The sequence below is a fragment of the Mesoplodon mirus genome (genome assembly GCF_964341445.2).
Source record: "Mesoplodon mirus genome assembly, contig: HAP1_SCAFFOLD_928, whole genome shotgun sequence".
Taxonomy (NCBI): domain Eukaryota; kingdom Metazoa; phylum Chordata; class Mammalia; order Artiodactyla; family Ziphiidae; genus Mesoplodon; species Mesoplodon mirus.
The window spans coordinates 67,692-88,853 of record NW_028295117.1 but is presented as its reverse complement, the minus strand read 5'-3'; the positions used below and the strand labels follow the sequence as shown (position 1 = coordinate 88,853).

The following is a 21,162-nucleotide window of genomic DNA, read 5'->3' as shown; positions in this document are numbered from 1 at the left end:
CATCCATGCCAGGAGAACCAACCACCAGTCCAGCAACTGGAATGGATGAGAAGCCCTCAAATGGACACTATAAGGTGGAGGGTTATTGAGATAATACCTGAAACAATGTCCTGAGAGCACCGCGTTGCTGGATTTGACTTTAATAAAGCTTTTGCTCCAGGCATATTGATACCTGAGAAAAGCCTGTGTAATTATAACAAAATTAGAAGTTTATTTTTTCTTTATTGAGTGTTGTAGTACAATGGGAACTGACCCAGCAAAATTTGTTAACATTGCTAGAAAGTGGGTTACGTCCTTCTAAATTCCACTGCATCTACCAACTTGTAGGCAATAGGGATATGGTATGACCAATTCAAATTTTATATTTTAAAATGCCACTCAGAAATGTTTAACTTAATATGATGATTTGAGCACAGACATCCAACTCTCTAATTCCCCATCCTTGTGACTGATCTTGTCCTGAAAAGAATACAAAAGAGAAGAGAACAAATAATACTACCTTTTGCCTCAATTCTTAAGGACTTTTCTTCATTCTTAAAGACTTGTGTAGATGGATGTGAATTGATCGTGAGGGATGACTCAAAGCCTTTTCTGAGAAAGTTTCTGTTTCTTAGGCAGCAAGTAGAGGAGATTTGAGCAAGGTTTTATTAATGTCCCTGAGTTTGGAGGAGCTAGGAGGGCATACTGAGTGACTGTTGAGGGACCAGATGAGAATGTCAGTATTTGTTGCAATAGCTCAGTAGTAATAGAAGCTCTATTAAACAAAGCCAAAGATGGACAGGTCTTCTCTCTGACTATCCTATTCTGAAGAATGGGACAAAGAAGGAAAGTACACACAACATGGCCAGATCACAGGGCTTCTCGGTCAAAGAGAAAACTGATAAAGCCAGTACCTGGTGGGTTGGCCTCATCAAATGTGAGAGACACTCTGTAGGTTCCCCTCAATTCCTGAATTCTGGTCGATCTTTATTTTTTTTGCGGTACGCGGGCCTCTCACTGTCGTGGCCTCTCCCGTTGCGGAGCACAGGCTCCGGACGCACAGGCTCAGCGGCCATGGTTCACGGGCCCAGCCGCTCTGCGGCATGTGGGATCTTCCCGGACCGGGGCACGAACCCGTGTCCCCTGCATCGGCAGGCGGACTCTCAACCACTGCGCCACCAGGGAAGCCCTCTGGTCAATCTTCGAATGGAAAAGTTGACTTGTATCAAACAGTCCTGGAGTTTACTGTCTGTGGGGAGGACCGCTCACATGGGCAATGAGCTCATATTGTCATTCACCAAAGAGTCACTTATTCTCTCTGTGGGAGGGTTATTCTTTTTTTTTTTTTTTTTTAACAGTTCACTGATTTTGTTCGATGAACAAACATGTCCATATAATCAATGAAAACCATAGGATATATAAAATAATTTAAGAAATGTTGGGAATTAGCAGCACCATCTGTTATTGACATAGCAAGAAAAACTTCACATATTTTATGCAAACACTAGAAGAGGATATAACTACTTTTAAGACCCACTAATGCCACTGAATGTCCAGGATGATTGAGAAGGGCATCTTTTTAGGCAAACCTACCTCCTTCTACTTCAAAGATTTGGTGAGCAAATCTGATGATTAATGTTTAGAAAAAATGCTACTGAAAGAAATAAGAGATACTGCATAGTATTTTAATTAGGACAAGGAGACTAAAACCCAGCTGCTTTTGCATGGCTCAACACTTCTGCTTCTATGAAAAATTTAGTTCTGAATTATGAAATCAGAAATAAAGAATAATTTTTAAAAGACACTAGTTGTCTCTAAGAAACATTAAGTGGAACACAGGTCACTATGAAAATACATCACTTTTCCAGTTTGCTTCATAATTTACTTTAAAAAGTTGTGTAGCTTTCATCACACGTGACTTATACAAATGTCTTAATAAGCATTTTTAAAAGTTTAAATGTATTTCTAAAATCGAATAGATTCTTTTGATTTTTTTTTAAACCTTTAGCCCTGTTGTTACATTTACTGTGTATCAGTGTAAGAGACTGAGTTTGTGTGAAGGATACAAATTTACACACATTTTATAGCAACTTATACCCTAACATCTACAAAATTCACAGGTATAATACAAGCAAGTACAAGGCCAGGATAAAACTGTTGAATTCCAAAAAGTCAAACTGTATACTATTTTTATTTTGTCCCCTTAAAAAAAGTTCAGCTTCGGCACCAAATTCATAAAGCCCTCTTAGAAGTCTGGAAAAAAAAAATTCCAGATATATTTCAGCAAACACAAACAGTTTTTCTGTGCTGGTGAAGTAAAGGATTTCCCATTTTCTTCTGGCCCCTAAGTCTGCGTCACATGGTAAGTTTAACAGAGTTCTTTCGCCGTGAGTTTGTGGGGAGGCTTGCAGGCTGAGCACCGCTGCTTCAACTTAAACCATTTCGTCTATGCTTCTTCACAAGAGGGCCAGAGTTGGATTCTTCTAATGTCCTTTTGAAGTTTGTTGGAGGGGTTCTTTCAACTTCTTGAGCTTTCATTTGACCTGGGATCGACATCTCTAAGTTTTTTTGGTCCATGATGGTGTTTGTTGAATTGGTAGGCACAAGGCCAACTGACAGGCTATTATTCAAAGAATCATGTATCCTTAAAGTCAGGGCTTTAGTGCAATTTTCTTCAAGTGGCTCTGGATCTTTTGAGGATATGACTGCAGCCTGGACATTCCCTCGAGCTATCTCAGCTGCGACTTCTAAATAATTCTCTGAGAAGGCATTACTACGAACAAGAGCAGGTATGTGGTCCTTAGAGTTCAGCCTTGGCCATGGGTCCTCCTCCAGTGACTTGACTGGTGGTGTAGAACATGGAGAAGGAGTCATCACGCAGGTTTCTTGACTATTATAGGAAGGGCTATCAGTCAGGTTCAGGTAGAGCTCGTCTCCATTGGTGAAATCTCCCTGAGTGCCCACTCCTGGAGAGATGCAGATTACTATGGCACTAGTATTATCCGCTCGAAGCCTACGCTGCCTCCAGCGGCCTAGAGCTCGATTCACAAGCATTTTGGCACAAGACTGTCCATGCTCACCCATCAGGTATTTTATCTCCTCTTGGTCCTGGCACATTGAGATGGCATCTTGAGGTGGAATCATATTCCAAAGACCATCACTCCCCAAGATAATATACTTGTGCTTCTGGGGATCAAGAGTGTGGACACTTGTGTCTGGTTCAGGTGACACCACAAACTCACCACTGAAGAAATCATAGCTCCAGAAATCACCAAGTGCTCTTGCTACTGCCAGAAATGGAATCTGGTCAATGACTGTGCTCCTTCTCACAGGTCCACTGTGAGTGAGCCGAGGTCGTTTCCAAACTACACGATTCACCCCAGACTTGTTCATCACGCTCCCCCCAAGTGCTTCAATTCGTTCTCTTTCCTTGGGAAGTTCTGGCTTATGGTCCTGTGTCACCTCCACCGCTCTGACAAAATCATCCTTTGGGTCATCCTGAATTCCAAGAACCACCCCTGAGTCACCCACATGAGCTACATACATCTTCAGGCCCCGTATGATGACCACACTGGCAGTTGTCCCTGACGTGCTGGGAAGACCTTTCATAGTCTTTGGCCATTCTGCCAGTTTCTTCCACATGGCGAGATGACAAGCGAGGAAGCCTTTGCGGATGGCAGCGCACACCTTCGCCGGCTCGGAAGAGGTGAAGCCCTTCTGCTTCTTGATGAAACCCCACAAGTGCTCCCGGGCAAACTGTGCCGCCTCCCGCCCGCCGTGCCCGTCGCACACGGCGAAAAAGGCCACTGAGGAACGACGGCGACAGCAGCAGCCGGGAGCCGGCGAGGCCCCGGCGTCCGGCGGCGCGTCGCAAGCCTCTCGGGCTGCCACCGCCGGGCCTTTCCCCGAGATTTCGCCGCCAGGAAAAGCCAGCGGTGACCGCTGCGGAGGCAACGGCTGAGAGAGAGACCGCCGCGGCGAGGGTTCTTCTTCAGCCGTGGGCTCGGGCTCCACCACGATCTGAGTAACGTCCTCCATGTGCTTCCTCCCGCCCTGGTCTGAGAAGACGCTCACTCCCAGGGAGTACAGCCCCGCCATGGCAGGCTGGCCGAGATCCCGCCGGTCCCACGCAGCCCGCCGAATGCGGCAGCGGGATGCACACTCTGCGCTCGCCGGCCAACTATTGTTTATCTTCGACTACGTCGAGAAGGGGGAGGGAGCGGTCCCGGGAGGGGGAGGGGCGCGCACGAGGTCGAGACTTGTCCGCCAGAGCTGGGCAGAAGCGCCAGGGGGAAAGGAGCCGACCAGCTGCGTCTTCGCAGTGCGCCTCCCGGGAGGGTTACTCTTCACACTCTGTTGAAGTCAGGCTTGGCCATGAGACTTGTTTTGGCCAATGCAAAGTGACCCTGACCCAGCCTCATGCACAGCATCCCGTTCCCTTTGAGTAGAACGCCTCCCCTTCCCGAGTTGCCTACTTAGAGAGCTGCTACTCATCCCAAACAGTCAGCTGGCTCAGAAGCCTTAGCCCACCTATTCAGGCAGGTGTCAAGCAGCCTGCTCATTCCTTTGTGGTAGCTCTGGTCATATTATTCACTTCCACACCTTCTCTCTCCCACCTGGAGATCCTTGTGGGCAGAGGATAATGTTCTAGTCATCTTTGTCACCCTGGCACCTTATACAGTTCATGGCACATAGGAGATACTTAATAAATCTTGGATCAAGTGAGTGAGTGAAATGATTTCTGCAATCAGTAGTTACAGCATATATTGGACAGTTCAAGCACGTCAACATTCATTTATTCGGCAGACATTTATTAAGCTCATTCTTTGTGCCAAGCATCGTGATAGGTGCCAAGATTACATTTGTGAATAAGTTAGTCCTGGCATCTGTCCTCATATTGCTTAGGAAACCTACGAGAAGATAGACAGCCATATACAGTGGAAGGCAGGAGTCTGGCAAGAAATACAGTTTCATGAATCCCACCCACATTGAAAGATCAGAGAGCAGAATATAGGAGTGGGGTGGGGGACTTCCCTGGTGGTGCAGTGGTTAAGAATCCGCCTGCCGTTGCAGGGGACACAGTTTCGAGCCCTGGTCCAGGAAGATCCAACATGCGGAGCAACTCAGTCCGTGTGCCACAACTACTGAGCCTGCGCTCTAGAGCCCTCAAGCCACAACTACTGAGCCCACGAGCCACAACTACTGAGCCTGCGTGCCACGACTACTGAAGCCTGCACGCCTAGAGCCTGTGCTCCACAACAAGAGAGGCCACTGCAGTGAGAAGCCCGCGCACCGCAATGAAGAGTAGCCCCCGCTCGCTGCAACTAGAGAAAGCCCACGCGCAGCAACAAAGACCCAGCGCGGCCATAAATAAATTTATTTTTATTTTTTAAAAAGGGCCTTCCCTGGTGGCGCAGTGGTTGAGAGTCCGCCTGCCGATGCAGGGGACACGGGTTCGTGCCCCGGTCTGGGAAGGTCCCATATGCCGCGGAGTGGCTAGGCCCGTGAGCCATGGCCACTGAGCCTGCGCGTCCGGAGCCTGTGCTCAGCAACGGGAGAGGCCACAACAGTGAGAGGCCCGCGTACCGCAAAAAAAAAAAAAAAAAAAAAAAAAAAAAAAAAAAAGGAGTGAGGTGGGGCTTGCTCAGGTTAAGATCTGTACAATGCCTATGGCAAGAGGTTGTTGAATTAATGCCTGTTATGAAGCTAGGAGGCCCTAGAGGCACAGTGGGCTCAGAGCCACAGATCTTGGTGAGGAACAGATTATGGGAACAACTGTACTCATTTTCCTGAATGTGTCTTAGTTCTCTCTCCACCCTTGTGAAGCCAGGACATGATACAGCAGTTAGGAAAAACCCCAGGCTGAATCAAAGCACAGAACAGCTTCCATATGGAATGTTGGCCACGCAGGGGTGCTATTTACTTCTTCAAATCCTCATTATTTAACACATTTCTCTTATACTCCTGATTCTGGGACTAGCCTAGGTGGTCTCTGTCAAACCCCACCTGCCAGCCTTGAAGTTCAGCACACTTCCTCATTTTTATGCCTTCTGAGGGGATTGCTGTCTGTGACTGGGGAGAGCAATTCAGGATACACATTACTATGCGTTCTCGGAATTCATCCTCAGGTCTTAAATGGTGTGATTAGCTGGACAGTGTCTCCTGACCTTGAGAAGGAGCGATTGGCATTAGGAAGCACGCTGAGCTGATGCTGCCCTGCACTTAGTCTCTAGACTGCTGCTTGGTTCCAGGAACGAGGTAAGAGAATCATCATAGCTTTTCTGAGGGCTCTGTGAGCAAGGCCTTGATGAGGCTGGAAGAGAAGACAGCTGTCGTTTGATGAGCACCCATTAGGTATTAAGTTCCTTCCATTCATTGTCTATGTAAAACTTTCTAATAAACTTCATGAGGTAGGCATTATACCCCCATTTTATAGATGAGGAAACTGAGGCTGGATGGGTACATTATTTGTCCAAGGTTATACAGCCCAAAGTGGTGAAATTCGGTTTTAAAACCAGGTCTGTCTCTCTCCGCAGCTCCAAATTCTCTTTCTTCATGTGATTTGCAAGATAGAGCCCCTGCCCTTGTAGCATTTGTAACTTGCTTAAGGAGACAAGATTCCTGAAAGTATGTTTAATAAAAAGAGGTGACAGCAACTCAAAGTTGATGAAAGAGAGCTACTTTTATTGACACGGGAACGGCCACAAGATATTGCTAAGTAAGGAAAGGCACGCTTGAGAATAGCAAGGTAGGCTCCAGTGGAGGCAAACAGTGAGGTGTATCGTGCCCCCTACCCAGATCAAGATAGCCCAGACGGCTTCCTCACGTCTTCTGCCAGTCAGCCTCCTCCCAAGGGTCAACCACTGTAATGATTTCTCTTACTATAGGTTAGTGTAGATGACAAAGAAAATAATTTAGTATCTGCTCTTTTATGTTTAGATGCTTTTACCACATTTTGTCTGTGAGGTTTATCCATGTTGTTACGTGTAGCAGAGGCTTTTTAAAATTGCTGAGTACTATTCCATCGACTGAATATACCACTGGTTGATGGATATTTGGGTGGCTTCAGATTTGGGGCTTTTGTAAATACTATGAACGTTCTTTTACATGCCTTTTGACTGACCTATTCATGTATATCTCTTGAATATCTATAGGTAGATAGATACATTGATATAATTTTATATTAATTAATTATTATATGAGTGGAATTGCTACATCATACAGGTTAGGCATATGCTTGGCTTAGACAGATACTGCCAAAAGTTTTACAAAATAGTTGTAATGAAGTATCCTGCTTCCAGCAGTGTATGAGAGTCTTAGATACTCTGCAACCTCCTCCTTCATAGTCTTTTCTAGTTCCCCGAACATGGATTGAACCCATGCCCTCTGCATCGGCAGGCGGACTCTCAACCACTGGACCACCAGGGAAGCCCCTGGGTAGTCTTTTTAATATTAGCCATTCTGGTGTTAGTATAGATGTAACATGTTATGGTTTTAATTATATTTCCCTAATGACTAATGATGTTGAGTACCTTGTTCATATCCTTATTGGCCATTTGGATATTCTTTTTGTGTAGGTAGTAGCGTTGGGGTGAGGGTTCTAACTGTGCCTGCAGGGGCTGGCATGGTTTGAACTTCCACTGGCACCAGGAGAGGGAGCCCGCAGGGTTTCTTACAGGCCTGTCCAGGTGTGGGGCAATAGGAGAAGAGGGGGAAAAGAGGCTTGAAAGCTGTTAGTGATCAAATATCAGTAATGAAGTTATACTCTTTATTACAGTGTTGCTCAGATCTGTGGTGATAAGATAATAAATCTGAAATAGCCAATACTTACCTTGTTGCCTACACTTGGAACACAAGATAAATAAGTTTGAAAATGAGATACTGATTATCTTAACTCTCTGGTCTGGACCAGGGAACTAGCCTTTAAATGTGGTATGTCCTGCTTGGCTGAGCTGTGACTGTTTTACAGGTGAGAACTAGTGGTAGAATTTCAGAAAAAAAAAATGCAGCCGTGACAGAAGCATGGAGCCTTGACTCCCCAAATAGTAATAAGCTTAAAGAATATGTCTTATGTAAATTATTTCTTCTCAATTCTCAGAGACTGTGGAATAGAGAGGGAAGGCATCATATTATATTTGCTTTTATAAGGAATATAAATGTTAATTAGCTTGCCCATAGTTACTGCTTTCTGGAGCAGTAATTTCAGACAAGGATTTTGAAATACAAAGTCAAAGTGTATTTAAACATTTTAATAATGATTTAATTATTTTAATGTTAAAGTACATGCTGACCATAAGGTGGTTTACAGCCTCATCCCTGGTCATGTGCCTTGAGTCTAAATTTTCTCTGACCTGCCATTAGAGACAAAGTTTAAGAATTACTGCATAAGGGATGCACCTCTTAATAAAACAAGGTCCTAATGTTCCAGAAACAAAAGGAGCCACCTGGAGGGCGCAAAGGGCAGTGGGACTGGCAGGCCCTAACTCACCCCTCTATAATTTGTTGTCTTTCTCTTAGAGTTACTGAATTTTCTCCTCTTTGACAGTGTGTCTGACCCTTAGTTTACTCAGATATGGTTCCTCTCTAGCCAAGGCAAGGACAAAAATCCATTTTACACTTTTCCCCAATTCCATGAGTGGTGCAGCCTAGATTTTGAGGCTTACTTTTTCCATCTATAAAATGGAGACTATAACATCTACTTGTGGGGCCATTATAAATATTTTTAAAGAAATTAAATGCGCATGAAGAAACCTTGCACTATATACCTGATCATTGTGGATGCTCAGTAAGTGTAGCTAATTACTCATTGAATCCATCCATTCTGGAAATTGATATAACTGATATAGACTCCGAGCTTCCTTTAGGCAAGGGTGACTAACCCCCTGGTTTGCTCACTACTGTCCCAGTTTTAGCACTGAAAGTTTAGCATCCCAGGAAACCCCTCCTCAGGACACAAAAAGTCCCAGTTTTGGGTGATGGATGCAGAAGTCTGGGGGAGAATATAGAACCCCACAAGGCTACCTGAAAAATAGGGGCTGAAATCAATACGATTTTTAGTGTCAGATGGATATGGCATAGATTATCTGCCTTCTGTAGTTGCTGTTGCTTATTTTTTTCCCTTACCATTGATGCAGGCAACCATGATTTATGGTTCACAAAACTGGAGCATTCATTGTAACGTCACTCCAAATGATGTGACTTAAATGTCCACCTTAAGTGTGTTGTAATCATGAGCACTAACAGTCTATTTTTCATTTTGCTTGTGGATTAACTATTGGACTTTGTATTGAGATAGTGCTAGTTTAATTTTTGACACTGAATATCATGACCATGTTTTCTAAGAGTTCAGATAATGAAAACAAGAATGATTATCCTACCAGTGCCAGTATGACACAGACATCACTGAAAAAGAAGGCTAAATGACTCATTTTTTTATTGAAATATAGTTGATTTACGATGTTGTGCCAGTCTCTGCTGTTCAGCAAAGTGACTCAGTTATACACATACATACATTCTCTTTTTTTATATTCTTTCCCATTATGGTTTATCCCAGTAGATTGGATATAGTTCCCTATGCTATACAAGAGGACCTTGTTGTTTATCCATTCTAGATGTAATAGTTTGCATCTACTAACTCCCAGTCCATCCCTCTCCCTCTCCTCTTCCCCCTTGGCAACCACAAGTCTGTTCTCTATGTCTGTGAGTCTATTTCTATTTTGTAGATAGGTTCATTTGTGGCATATTTTAGATTCCACATATAAGTGATATCATATGGTGTTTGTCTTTCTCTTTCTTAGTATGATAATAACTAGTTGTATCCATGTTGCTGCAAATGGCATTCTTTCTTTCTTTTTTATGGCGGAGTAGTATTCCATTGTATATATGTACCACATCTTCTTTATCCATTCATCTGTTGATGGACATTTAGGTTGTTTCCATGTCTTGGCTATTGTGAATAGTGCTGCTATGAACATAGGGATGCATGTATCTTTTTGAATTAGAGTTTTGTCCAGGTGTATGCCCAGGAGTGGGATTGCTGGATCATATGGTAATTCCATTTTGAGTTTTCCGAGGAACCCCCCTACTGTTTTTCATAGTGGCTGCACCAACTCACATTCCCACCAACAGTGTAGGAGGGTTCCCTTTTCTCCACGCCCTTTCCAGCATTTGTTATTTGTAGACTTTGTAATAATGACTGACGTGGAGCCTCTTTTCCTGTGTGCACTGGCCATCTGTATGTCTTCTCTGGAGAAATGTCGATTAATGTCTTCTGCCCCTTCTGCCCATTTTTCGGTTGGGTTGGGTTTTTTTGGGTTTTTTTTTTTGAGTTGTATGAGCTGTTTGTATATTTTAGAGATTAAGCTCTTGTCAGTTGCATCATTTGCAAATATTTTCTCCTATTCCATATGTTGTCATTTCATTGGTTTCCTTTGTTGTGCAAAAGCTTGTAAGTTTGATTAGGTCCTTTTTTTTTTTTTTTTTTGTGGGCTTCTCACTGTTGTGCCCTCTCCCGTTGTGGAGCACAGGCTCCGGACGTGCAAGCTCAGCAGCCATGGCTCACGGGCCCAGCCGCTCTGCGGCATGTGGGATCTTCCCGGACCGGACACGAACCCGTGTCCCCTGCATCGGCAGGCGGACCCTCAGCCACTGCACCACCAGGGAAGCCCAGGTCCCATTTTTTTTATGTTTGTTTTTATTTCTATTGCCTTGGGAGACTGACCTAAGAAAACATTGGTACGATTTATGTCAGAGAATGTTTTGCCTATACTCTCTTCTAGGAGTTTCATGGTGTTGTGTCTTATGTTTAAGTCTTTAAGCCAATTTGAGTTTATTTTTGTGCATGGTGTGAGGGTGTGTTCTAATGTCATTGATTTACATGCAGCTGTCCAACTTTCCCAGCACCACTTGCTGAAGAGACTTTTTCCCCTTTTATATTCTTGCCTCCTGTATCGAAGATTAATTGACCGTAGGTGTGTGGGTTTATTTCTGGGCTCTCTATTCTATTCCATTGCTAAATGACTTATTTTAATGACAGATTGAAGGACGTGTACATCTGGATTAGGGCAGTGAATAACCAAACAGAGCATACTGCACACTGTGGAGAAAAGTTCTGGACACTGGAAGTCCAAGATCAAGGTGCCAGCAGGGTTGGTGACTGGTGAGGCCTCTCTCCATGGGTTGCAGACGGCTGCTCAAATGACCTCTTCTTTGTGAGCATGTGGAGAGAAAGAGAAACCAAGCTCTCTGGAGTCTTTTCTTATAAAGACACTAATCCTAATGGACCAGGGCCCCACCTATGACCTCATTTAATCTTAATTACTTCCTTAGAGGCTCCATCTCCAAATACAGCCACACTGGGGGGTTAGGGCTTCAACATATGAATTTTGGGGTTGGGGGCACATTCAGTTTGTAACAATGTCCTTCTTTAATTTGGAAATATATTAATGAGAGTGGAGAAAAGTATTATAGCAAAACAATTTATATGCTCTTTCTCCAAAGCTGTTTGATGATCTTTGAAGAGGCCACAAAGTCTGAAAAAGGATGAACTGAGTACATCTGAGTCATTAGATGTTATGGATAGGTTGCAACAAAAACTCATACAAGCAAAAAATGACTTGATATTTGGAAGTAAGACTGCTTTAGAACTCCGAAAACGTGTCACCAGAAAAGGGTAGCCAGTTTAAACAGGACTTTCTCAATTAATTAAAAAAAAATTTTTTTTAATTGAAGTATAGTTGATTTACAATGTTTCAGGTGTACATCAAAGTGGTTCGTATACATATAGATAGATAGATAGATAGATACTTGTATTCTTTTTCAGATTCTCTTCCATTATAGGTTATTACAAGATATTGAACGTAGCTCCCTGTGCTATACAGTAGGTCCCTCTAGATGGTTATCTATTTTATGTATAGTAGTGTGTATCCATTAATCCCAACTTATTTATTAAAACTGTAACTGATTTAGAATTTAATTTTACAACTTCAGATTATCTCTGTGCTTTAAACTATTTTCCCTGAGAAAGAGAGGTTTAACTTATGATGACATCCAACATGCTTCAGAGTGTTTAAAAATGATGGACATTTCAGACATAGATAGCCCATCTGATGAATTTACAGATGCAAAGTAACTGACTGACAAACAGCTGCTCTACCAAAACAAACCTGTAGATACAAAGTAGATGGACATTTTTGGAGAGCTGGAAACTAATTCCTATAAGTTTATAAGCCTGCTGTTGCAGGTTCATAAGATAAACCTAGTAAGTAGAATCCTGTTTCCCATGGTCAAATGCCTTTGTTGAGAGGATATTTAGCTTGATGTTATCACACTGGACTGATGCTAGGAATCAATGAAACATACACTTGATAAGAGCACAGCTACAGGTCAAAGTAAAGTTTATCTTTGACAGGAGAGTAAAAATATCCTACTATAGTATGGGATACAAGGAAGCATATTGTTATTTTTTATTTTTTTAATTTTTTTGCGGTACGCGGGCCTCTCACTGTTGTGGCCTCTCCCGTTGCGGAGCACAGGCTCCGGACACGCAGGCTCAGCGGCCATGGCTCACGGGCCCAGCCACTCCGCGGCATGTGGGATCTTCCCAGACCGGGGCACGAACCCGTGTCCCCTGCATCGGCAGGCGGATTCTCAACCACTGCGCCACCAGGGAAGCCCATGTGTCTTTTTGAAATAGGATTTTCTGTGGATATACTCCCAGGAGTGGGGCTGCCGGATCATTTGGTAGCTCTAGTTTTAGTTTTTTAAGGAACCTCCATACTGTTCTTCACAGTGGCTCTTAACCAATTTCCATTCTCACCAAAAGCGAGGAGGGTTCCCTTTTTCCACACCCTCTCCAACATTTACTGTTTGTAGACATTTTGATGATGGCCATTCTGACTGGTGCGATGTGATAGCTCGTTGTCATTTTCATTTGCATTTCTCTGATAATTAGCCACGTTGAGCATCTTTTCATGTGCTTTTATTTTTTTCCCCTTAAACAGTGTGAGTAAAAGTTATCTCTTGAAATGGGCTTCTGGAAAGTCTTCCCATTTTTGAATTCTTCTTCGATGACCTACCCCAGCACGTTACTTGAGGGCAGGTATCACCTAACGCCCCTCAGGCCTTGTGAACATTAAGTACCCAGCAGCAGCAGGTTTATAGCTGTTGTTACAGGAAGCGGCCACAAGGCGGCAGGATTTCTTCATGCTCCAGTGTGGTGACTCAGGCAACCAGAGCCTTAGGGAAAGTTGTGTTCCTGGCTTGTAAAAGAGAGGGGAGTGTGCCAGCACAAGGACTCAAGGGCTTGTGCCTCATTCCTTTTTCCCCCTTACCCTGGCAGATGCCAACCCCTGCATAACCACTCTGCTGAGGGTGCTGTCGTCCGTACATGGGGCTACTCTAAGGAAGGAGGCTGGAGGTGGGGACCTTACCACTAGGGGACCTGGCGACCAGGTCCCTTGTTAACGCTCTTTGAGCCCAGAGGGTCCACCATCTTTGGGGTGCAGTAGGCTTGGCTTAGGTGTAGGAGGGCCTGCCTGGATCTGGTGATCGTAGTCCCATCTAGAGGGGACGGGGCACTCTGAGTCCGGGCAGGGCTCCTTTGTTGGCACGTCCTCCCCGCTGGCTCCCTCAGCACCAGCGTACTCCAGCCATGGGACCCAAGGCTGCTCAGGCTCCAGGGATGTGACACCAGCCCAGGTCACTAGGCCTGAGGGTAACAGAGTAGGCATTTCTTTCCTTACTTTTTTTTGTGTTGTTTTTCATTTAACTTTTACTTTAACTTGGAGTAGACTTGATTTACAATGTTGTTTTTGTTTTAGGTGTACAGCAACTTGATGCAGTCATAGATATCCATATGTCTATTGTTTTTCAAATTCTTTCCCCATTTAGGTTATTACAGAGTGCTGAGTAGAGTTCCCTGTTCTGTATAGTAGGTCCCTGTTGATGATCTATTTTATATGTGTGTGTGTGTGTGTGTGTGTGTGTGTGTTAATGCCAACCTCCTAATTTATCCCCCCTGCCCACCTTTCCCCTTTGGTAAACATAAATGTCTTTTTGAAGTCTGCCAGCCTGTTTCTGTTTTGTCAAGTTGTCATTTGTATCAATTTTTACATTCCACCTATAAGTGTTATCCTATGATATTTGTCTTTGTCTGACTGTGTTCACTTAGTTTGATCACCTCTACATCCATCCATTTTGTTGCAGATGGCATTATTTCATTTTTTTAATGGCTGCATCATATTTCATACATATGTACACCACATCTTCTTGAGCACCTAACATGAGCCAAGTATTATTGTGTGGAGTTTATATTCTTTATCTCAATGGTATAATAGCTCTCTGTAGTAAGGGGTTATTATTGTCACAATTTTTTTCCCCATAAACAAATAAATAAATAAGTTTATTTATTTAGTTAGTTAGTTAGTTAGCCTGTGTTGGGTCTTCGTTCCTGCACGTGGGCTTTCTCTAGCTGCGGCGAGTGGGGCCTACTCCTCGTTGCGGTGCACAGGCTTCTCATTGCGGTGGCTCCTCTTGCTGCGGAGCACAGGCTCTAGGTGCGCAGGCTTCAGTAGTTGTGGCTCGAGGGCTCAGTAGTTGTGGCTCACGGGCTCTAGAGCTCAGACTCAGTAGTCGTGTCGCACAGGCTTAGTTGCTCTGGAGCATGTGGGATCTTGCCGTGTCCCCTGCATTGGCAGGCGGATTCTTAACCACTGCGCCACCAGGGAAGTCCTAGTGTCAGAATTTTACACATGAATACGTGGGGGTATACTGAGAGGTTTGAATTCAAATTCAGTGAGTATGTCTCCACGTGTGACCATGGTTGCACCACTTTCGTTTTTCATCTACCCCTATTGCTGTTTTGTGCCCCACTCTAGGTTCTTGAGGTAGGTATCCCAGGCTTCTCTCTCTTCACTACTCCTGGCCCTGCCGCTGAAAGACCTCCCGTGACCTGGCTCCATACACGGAGCCTGGAAGGGCCAGTCGCAGCCTCTGTCTTCCCTTCCATACTCAGAGCTGAAGATCTTACTCAGAGGCCTTACTGGTGAGGAGTCAGACACTTACAGAAAATAATAGGAACAAAAGACAGAAAAGTTGGGGAAAGCAACTTTAGAATTTATCAGAGCCTGGCGATGGGGAAGAAGGCTAGAGAACCATGCTGGCTGGCAATCGATGTTACCTAAACGAGTGTGTATGTGAAGATCTGATCGTTTATGTAGCAGAGCCAACTGTTGAGATAGGCATGTATGACAAGAAGCTGATAGCTGCTTGGACTTGCTAAAAATTGAATTAATTTTAAGCAATACAGTGTTTAGTGAGGAGAAGTGGCTATGCCTCAGTATATTTCCAATGCCAAGAATATGCTGGTACCTAATTAGGCACCTGAGTCTTGTGCCACCCTGTGATAGAATCTGCATTGCATGCCATCCATGCCAGGAGAACCAACCACCAGTCCAGCAACTGGAATGGATGAGAAGCCCTCAAATGGACACTATAAGGTGGAGGGTTATTGAGATAATACCTGAAACAATGTCCTGAGAGCACCGCGTTGCTGGATTTGACTTTAATAAAGCTTTTGCTCCAGGCATATTGATACCTGAGAAAAGCCTGTGTAATTATAACAAAATTAGAAGTTTATTTTTTCTTTATTGAGTGTTGTAGTACAATGGGAACTGACACAGCAAAATTTGTTAACATTGCTAGAAAGTGGGTTACGTCCTTCTAAATTCCACTGCATCTACCAACTTGTAGGCAATAGGGATATGGTATGACCAATTCAAATTTTATATTTTAAAATGCCACTCAGAAATGTTTAACTTAATATGATGATTTGAGCACAGACATCCAACTCTCTAATTCCCCATCCTTGTGACTGATCTTGTCCTGAAAAGAATACAAAAGAGAAGAGAACAAATAATACTACCTTTTGCCTCAATTCTTAAGGACTTTTCTTCATTCTTAAAGACTTGTGTAGATGGATGTGAATTGATCGTGAGGGATGACTCAAAGCCTTTTCTGAGAAAGTTTCTGTTTCTTAGGCAGCAAGTAGAGGAGATTTGAGCAAGGTTTTATTAATGTCCCTGAGTTTGGAGGAGCTAGGAGGGCATACTGAGTGACTGTTGAGGGACCAGATGAGAATGTCAGTATTTGTTGCAATAGCTCAGTAGTAATAGAAGCTCTATTAAACAAAGCCAAAGATGGACAGGTCTTCTCTCTGACTATCCTATTCTGAAGAATGGGACAAAGAAGGAAAGTACACACAACATGGCCAGATCACAGGGCTTCTCGGTCAAAGAGAAAACTGATAAAGCCAGTACCTGGTGGGTTGGCCTCATCAAATGTGAGAGACACTCTGTAGGTTCCCCTCAATTCCTGAATTCTGGTCGATCTTTATTTTTTTTGCGGTACGCGGGCCTCTCACTGTCGTGGCCTCTCCCGTTGCGGAGCACAGGCTCCGGACGCACAGGCTCAGCGGCCATGGTTCACGGGCCCAGCCGCTCTGCGGCATGTGGGATCTTCCCGGACCGGGGCACGAACCCGTGTCCCCTGCATCGGCAGGCGGACTCTCAACCACTGCGCCACCAGGGAAGCCCTCTGGTCAATCTTCGAATGGAAAAGTTGACTTGTATCAAACAGTCCTGGAGTTTACTGTCTGTGGGGAGGACCGCTCACATGGGCAATGAGCTCATATTGTCATTCACCAAAGAGTCACTTATTCTCTCTGTGGGAGGGTTATTCTTTTTTTTTTTTTTTTTTTAACAGTTCACTGATTTTGTTCGATGAACAAACATGTCCATATAATCAATGAAAACCATAGGATATATAAAATAATTTAAGAAATGTTGGGAATTAGCAGCACCATCTGTTATTGACATAGCAAGAAAAACTTCACATATTTTATGCAAACACTAGAAGAGGATATAACTACTTTTAAGACCCACTAATGCCACTGAATGTCCAGGATGATTGAGAAGGGCATCTTTTTAGGCAAACCTACCTCCTTCTACTTCAAAGATTTGGTGAGCAAATCTGATGATTAATGTTTAGAAAAAATGCTACTGAAAGAAATAAGAGATACTGCATAGTATTTTAATTAGGACAAGGAGACTAAAACCCAGCTGCTTTTGCATGGCTCAACACTTCTGCTTCTATGAAAAATTTAGTTCTGAATTATGAAATCAGAAATAAAGAATAATTTTTAAAAGACACTAGTTGTCTCTAAGAAACATTAAGTGGAACACAGGTCACTATGAAAATACATCACTTTTCCAGTTTGCTTCATAATTTACTTTAAAAAGTTGTGTAGCTTTCATCACACGTGACTTATACAAATGTCTTAATAAGCATTTTTAAAAGTTTAAATGTATTTCTAAAATCGAATAGATTCTTTTGATCTTTTTTTAAACCTTTAGCCCTGTTGTTACATTTACTGTGTATCAGTGTAAGAGACTGAGTTTGTGTGAAGGATACAAATTTACACACATTTTATAGCAACTTATACCCTAACATCTACAAAATTCACAGGTATAATACAAGCAAGTACAAGGCCAGGATAAAACTGTTGAATTCCAAAAAGTCAAACTGTATACTATTTTTATTTTGTCCCCTTAAAAAAAGTTCAGCTTCGGCACCAAATTCATAAAGCCCTCTTAGAAGTCTGGAAAAAAAAAATTCCAGATATATTTCAGCAAACACAAACAGTTTTTCTGTGCTGGTGAAGTAAAGGATTTCCCATTTTCTTCTGGCCCCTAAGTCTGCGTCACATGGTAAGTTTAACAGAGTTCTTTCGCCGTGAGTTTGTGGGGAGGCTTGCAGGCTGAGCACCGCTGCTTCAACTTAAACCATTTCGTCTATGCTTCTTCACAAGAGGGCCAGAGTTGGATTCTTCTAATGTCCTTTTGAAGTTTGTTGGAGGGGTTCTTTCAACTTCTTGAGCTTTCATTTGACCTGGGATCGACATCTCTAAGTTTTTTTGGTCCATGATGGTGTTTGTTGAATTGGTAGGCACAAGGCCAACTGACAGGCTATTATTCAAAGAAGCATGTATCCTTAAAGTCAGGGCTTTAGTGCAATTTTCTTCAAGTGGCTCTGGATCTTTTGAGGATATGACTGCAGCCTGGACATTCCCTCGAGCTATCTCAGCTGCGACTTCTAAATAATTCTCTGAGAAGGCATTACTACGAACAAGAGCAGGTATGTGGTCCTTAGAGTTCAGCCTTGGCCATGGGTCCTCCTCCAGTGACTTGACTGGTGGTGTAGAACATGGAGAAGGAGTCATCACGCAGGTTTCTTGACTATTATAGGAAGGGCTATCAGTCAGGTTCAGGTAGAGCTCGTCTCCATTGGTGAAATCTCCCTGAGTGCCCACTCCTGGAGAGATGCAGATTACTATGGCACTAGTATTATCCGCTCGAAGCCTACGCTGCCTCCAGCGGCCTAGAGCTCGATTCACAAGCATTTTGGCACAAGACTGTCCATGCTCACCCATCAGGTATTTTATCTCCTCTTGGTCCTGGCACATTGAGATGGCATCTTGAGGTGGAATCATATTCCAAAGACCATCACTCCCCAAGATAATATACTTGTGCTTCTGGGGATCAAGAGTGTGGACACTTGTGTCTGGTTCAGGTGACACCACAAACTCACCACTGAAGAAATCATAGCTCCAGAAATCACCAAGTGCTCTTGCTACTGCCAGAAATGGAATCTGGTCAATGACTGTGCTCCTTCTCACAGGTCCACTGTGAGTGAGCCGAGGTCGTTTCCAAACTACACGATTCACCCCAGACTTGTTCATCACGCTCCCCCCAAGTGCTTCAATTCGTTCTCTTTCCTTGGGAAGTTCTGGCTTATGGTCCTGTGTCACCTCCACCGCTCTGACAAAATCATCCTTTGGGTCATCCTGAATTCCAAGAACCACCCCTGAGTCACCCACATGAGCTACATACATCTTCAGGCCCCGTATGATGACCACACTGGCAGTTGTCCCTGACGTGCTGGGAAGACCTTTCATAGTCTTTGGCCATTCTGCCAGTTTCTTCCACATGGCGAGATGACAAGCGAGGAAGCCTTTGCGGATGGCAGCGCACACCTTCGCCGGCTCGGAAGAGGTGAAGCCCTTCTGCTTCTTGATGAAACCCCACAAGTGCTCCCGGGCAAACTGTGCCGCCTCCCGCCCGCCGTGCCCGTCGCACACGGCGAAAAAGGCCACTGAGGAACGACGGCGACAGCAGCAGCCGGGAGCCGGCGAGGCCCCGGCGTCCGGCGGCGCGTCGCAAGCCTCTCGGGCTGCCACCGCCGGGCCTTTCCCCGAGATTTCGCCGCCAGGAAAAGCCAGCGGTGACCGCTGCGGAGGCAACGGCTGAGAGAGAGACCGCCGCGGCGAGGGTTCTTCTTCAGCCGTGGGCTCGGGCTCCACCACGATCTGAGTAACGTCCTCCATGTGCTTCCTCCCGCCCTGGTCTGAGAAGACGCTCACTCCCAGGGAGTACAGCCCCGCCATGGCAGGCTGGCCGAGATCCCGCCGGTCCCACGCAGCCCGCCGAATGCGGCAGCGGGATGCACACTCTGCGCTCGCCGGCCAACTATTGTTTATCTTCGACTACGTCGAGAAGGGGGAGGGAGCGGTCCCGGGAGGGGGAGGGGCGCGCACGAGGTCGAGACTTGTCCGCCAGAGCTGGGCAGAAGCGCCAGGGGGAAAGGAGCCGACCAGCTGCGTCTTCGCAGTGCGCCTCCCGGGAGGGTTACTCTTCACACTCTGTTGAAGTCAGGCTTGGCCATGAGACTTGTTTTGGCCAATGCAAAGTGACCCTGACCCAGCCTCATGCACAGCATCCCGTTCCCTTTGAGTAGAACGCCTCCCCTTCCCGAGTTGCCTACTTAGAGAGCTGCTACTCATCCCAAACAGTCAGCTGGCTCAGAAGCCTTAGCCCACCTATTCAGGCAGCCTGCTCATTCCTTTGTGGTAGCTCTGGTCATATTATTCACTTCCACACCTTCTCTCTCCCACCTGGAGATCCTTGTGGGCAGAGGATAATGTTCTAGTCATCTTTGTCACCCTGGCACCTTATACAGTTCATGGCACATAGGAGATACTTAATAAATCTTGGATCAAGTGAGTGAGTGAAATGATTTCTGCAATCAGTAGTTACAGCATATATTGGACAGTTCAAGCACGTCAACATTCATTTATTCGGCAGACATTTATTAAGCTCATTCTTTGTGCCAAGCATCGTGATAGGTGCCAAGATTACATTTGTGAATAAGTTAGTCCTGGCATCTGTCCTCATATTGCTTAGGAAACCTACGAGAAGATAGACAGCCATATACAGTGGAAGGCAGGAGTCTGGCAAGAAATACAGTTTCATGAATCCCACCCACATTGAAAGATCAGAGAGCAGAATATAGGAGTGGGGTGGGGGACTTCCCTGGTGGTGCAGTGGTTAAGAATCCGCCTGCCGTTGCAGGGGACACAGGTTCGAGCCCTGGTCCAGGAAGATCCAACATGCTGCGGAGCAACTCAGTCCGTGTGCCACAACTACTGAGCCTGCGCTCTAGAGCCCTCAAGCCACAACTACTGAGCCCACGAGCCACAACTACTGAGCCTGCGTGCCACGACTACTGAAGCCTGCACGCCTAGAGCCTGTGCTCCACAACAAGAGAGGCCACTGCAGTGAGAAGCCCGCGCACCGCAATGAAGAGTAGCCCCCGCTCGCTGCAACTAGAGAAAGCCCACGCGCAGCAACAAAGACCCAGCGCGGCCATAAATAAATTTATTTTTATTTTTTAAAAAGGGCCTTCCCTGGTGGCGCAGTGGTTGAGAGTCCGCCTGCCGATGCAGGGGACACGGGTTCGTGCCCCGGTCTGGGAAGATCCCACATGCCGCGGAGTGGCTAGGCCCGTGAGCCATGGCCACTGAGCCTGCGCGTCCGGAGCCTGTGCTCAGCAACGGGAGAGGCCACAACAGTGAGAGGCCCGCGTACCGCAAAAAAAAAAAAAAGGAGTGAGGTGGGGCTTGCTCAGGTTAAGATCTGTACAATGCCTATGGCAAGAGGTTGTTGAATTAATGCCTGTTATGAAGCTAGGAGGCCCTAGAGGCACAGTGGGCTCAGACCACAGATCTTGGTGAGGAACAGATTATGGGAACAACTGTACTCATTTTCCTGAATGTGTCTTAGTCCTCTC

General features: G+C 44.9%; 2 protein-coding genes across 2 annotated transcripts; both read right to left on the bottom strand.

The window, feature by feature from the left end:
- Window positions 1-302: 302 nt before the first annotated feature.
- On the bottom strand, window positions 303-5,147 carry LOC309797725 (protein phosphatase 1D-like). The gene has a single exon (XM_082646161.1). The coding sequence runs from the start codon at window positions 4,075-4,077 to the stop codon at window positions 2,407-2,409; it is 1,671 nt and encodes a 556-aa protein (XP_082502287.1). The 5' UTR covers window positions 4,078-5,147; the 3' UTR covers window positions 303-2,406.
- Window positions 5,148-15,573: 10,426 nt separating this feature from the next.
- LOC309797732 (protein phosphatase 1D-like) lies at window positions 15,574-19,902 on the bottom strand. Its single transcript, XM_082646166.1, has one exon. The coding sequence runs from the start codon at window positions 19,478-19,480 to the stop codon at window positions 17,810-17,812; it is 1,671 nt and encodes a 556-aa protein (XP_082502292.1). The 5' UTR covers window positions 19,481-19,902; the 3' UTR covers window positions 15,574-17,809.
- Between the last annotated feature and the right edge of the window lie 1,260 nt (window positions 19,903-21,162).

Coding starts and splice junctions, on each gene's coding strand:
- LOC309797725 (XM_082646161.1), bottom strand. CDS start 4,077: ATGGCGGGGCTGTACTCCCTGGGAGTGAGCGTCTTCTCAGACCAGGGC.
- LOC309797732 (XM_082646166.1), bottom strand. CDS start 19,480: ATGGCGGGGCTGTACTCCCTGGGAGTGAGCGTCTTCTCAGACCAGGGC.